This window comes from Marmota marmota, unplaced genomic scaffold (genome assembly GCF_001458135.2).
Source record: "Marmota marmota marmota unplaced genomic scaffold, marMar, whole genome shotgun sequence".
Lineage (NCBI taxonomy): Eukaryota > Metazoa > Chordata > Mammalia > Rodentia > Sciuridae > Marmota > Marmota marmota.
The window spans coordinates 2,961,731-2,963,983 of NW_026000080.1; the positions used below are offsets into that span (position 1 = coordinate 2,961,731).

Below are 2,253 nucleotides of genomic sequence, written 5' to 3' on the forward strand. Positions count from 1 at the left end.
TTTCCTCCCCCTCCTCTTTCTCCTCCCAGGCCCAAAGCAGAGGACTCCACTGGAGTCACAGAGTCGCCTTTGAACCGCAAGTGAACTCGAGGGCTGCACTCGCAGCTGAACTCCTGCTGCTGCCGGCGCCCCGCTGCCTCCCTGTTGAAGTCTCCCTCCTCGCCTGCCCTCCCAGGGGAACACAACCCTGGCTCGTCCCACACTGAGCTAGGCAGCAGGAAGCCTATCTGTCCTCCCCCTTCGGGTGCTATTTCCTACCCCCACACCACCTCATCTCCTCTCTTTCTTTTTACCCCCTCGTTGCGGGTTAGGAGCATGGTTTTCACGTGATTTCCCCCCCTTTTTCATGGACAGTACCTGCACCCTTAGCAGTTCGGAGTTGGCTTCTGTTTTCCGTTAGCGTTTTGCTGCACGGACAAATGCATACAAATGCATTTAGGAGCCCACAGGACAAGGCGTGGAAAAGTCTCCCCCACCGCAAAAACGTAAGTAGCCCACCCGCCCGGGTAGGGGTTAGACCAACCCTTCACTCCACCCCCCTGGATCTACCACGAGGGCTGGAGATCTGTGGCCCCAATCCTTGGCACTTTCTGGCACTGGGAGCGGGCAAGCAGCCGTGGCATCCTCCCCTTGTCTTCTCAATTTGTAAAATACCGTGTTTGAAAGGAAGCCTCGTGCCAGAGGGTCTCAGGCAGTTTATGCTTAAAGTTATCCTGTGGCTCGGGAGGAAAAACTAACTGGCTCGCGTCCCGATGTCTTCAGCCGCTTCTCCCGCCGCTCAGAGCTGGGCTCCGACGCCCGCCTGGGCTCTTGCTTCCACCGCCCTCTCCCTCCTTCCCTTCCCCTCCTGCAGGGCCCAGGCTGAAGTCCGCGGTGCTTCTCAGGGTGTCCAGGATGGCATTGCTAGGACACCAGCAGTCCCCTGAGCTCGATGCACGCAGCCTGGACCACTGGGCCGAGCGCCTGCAGTTGCGTGGTAGGGTTACCAGGTGGAGGTGTGGGGGTGTGCCTGCAGAACCTTGGGCATCCGGACGCTGTTCTTCCCACGGCTTCAAAGGCAATCGCCTCTTGTTAGAAGGCCAACAAAAGTGCTGCCCATTTGGAGCTGAGGCTGTGCCCTGATCATTGGCCTGTCAGTGGGGAAGTGCTTGTCCCCACTGGGACCAGGGGGGTGGGCAGGACGCGGGGGCGGAGCTGATCTTACCGCGGAGGGTTTGGGCGGGTCTTGACCCACACCCACGTCCTCTTTGGGCGCACTACCTGTTCACACCCCCTCACTGGGAAAAGAGGGAGGATGGGGTTATTCGGTCTTTTGACTGCCCTGCTCCCTGGAGGGCAGTGGGTTACACACATTTGCTTCTGGCCTCCAGAAGCAAAAGGCACGAACACAGCTGTGATGATTTTCTGTGGAGAGATTGCCCCTCGGGAGAGTAGGTGGGAGAACGGGGGGCAGAACTGCCCGAGTCAGCTGAGGGCAGGCGGAGGCGGGGTGTGGAGAAAGACCGCCTTGTGGCAGTGTTTGTATGCACATGTGCTTCCCAGCCGCGTGCAGCCCAGCATGGCTAGGGCTTGCGAGCTTTTCTGCTAAGATCCTTGGAAGCTTCCCTGATGCTGACTAAGAGGCACCTTCCTGCGCACCCCTATCTGGAGGAAACAGAGGAAAGCTCGCAACTTTTGAAACACTAGGTGTGCGGAGCGGTGCTGGGGGCCTGGAAGACCCGGGTGCCAGAAGCTCAGCGGGCCCTCTTTCCAGAGGGGCTCACACAGGCCGCTTGGAATTCCTAGGCAGAAGAACTACTTTTCTAGATAAACGTCGCTCAGTGTGGACAGTCTGGGAGAGGGAGACAGGAATAGGGATGAGAAGGATGCTCATCTCATCCTGAGATTCTGGGCACATCTTTCCGCGGATCCCTAGCGGGTACAAAGAGGCTAGAAAGCTCAGCCACCAGGAAAAGCTGGTATGGCCCTTCACCTCCTGTCCAGCAGCAGCTTCCACGTGCTTCTCCCACTGACCTCTCCAGCGGTGAGGGCTTTCCCTGTTCCTCTGCTTCAGGCCCACGTTGCTGACTAAAACTCCCTTTGGTAGTTGTGACAGACTTCATGGATTACAGCAGATCTTCTGCTCCTGGCCTCTGTCTTGTCTGGTTTACACTTCCCTTCCAGACGCTCCCAGAAAAGGCCCTGCATAAATTCTTGGGCAGTTTGGGGTTTTAAATTGGGTCCAGATGATTGAGGAGTGGGTTGGGGGGGGGG

General features: G+C 57.9%; 1 protein-coding gene across 2 annotated transcripts in view; it reads left to right on the forward strand.

Annotated features, from left to right (window-relative positions):
* Positions 1-2,253, forward strand: part of Col24a1 (collagen type XXIV alpha 1 chain) — a 373,492-nt gene that overhangs the window by 730 nt on the left and 370,509 nt on the right. For both annotated transcript variants that reach the window (XM_015504738.2, XM_048814986.1), the window contains exon 2: positions 30-485. In XM_015504738.2, coding sequence (XP_015360224.1) covers positions 430-485 — 56 coding nt within the window. In that variant the 5' untranslated portion in view covers positions 30-429. The remainder of the gene's footprint in view (positions 1-29; positions 486-2,253) is intronic.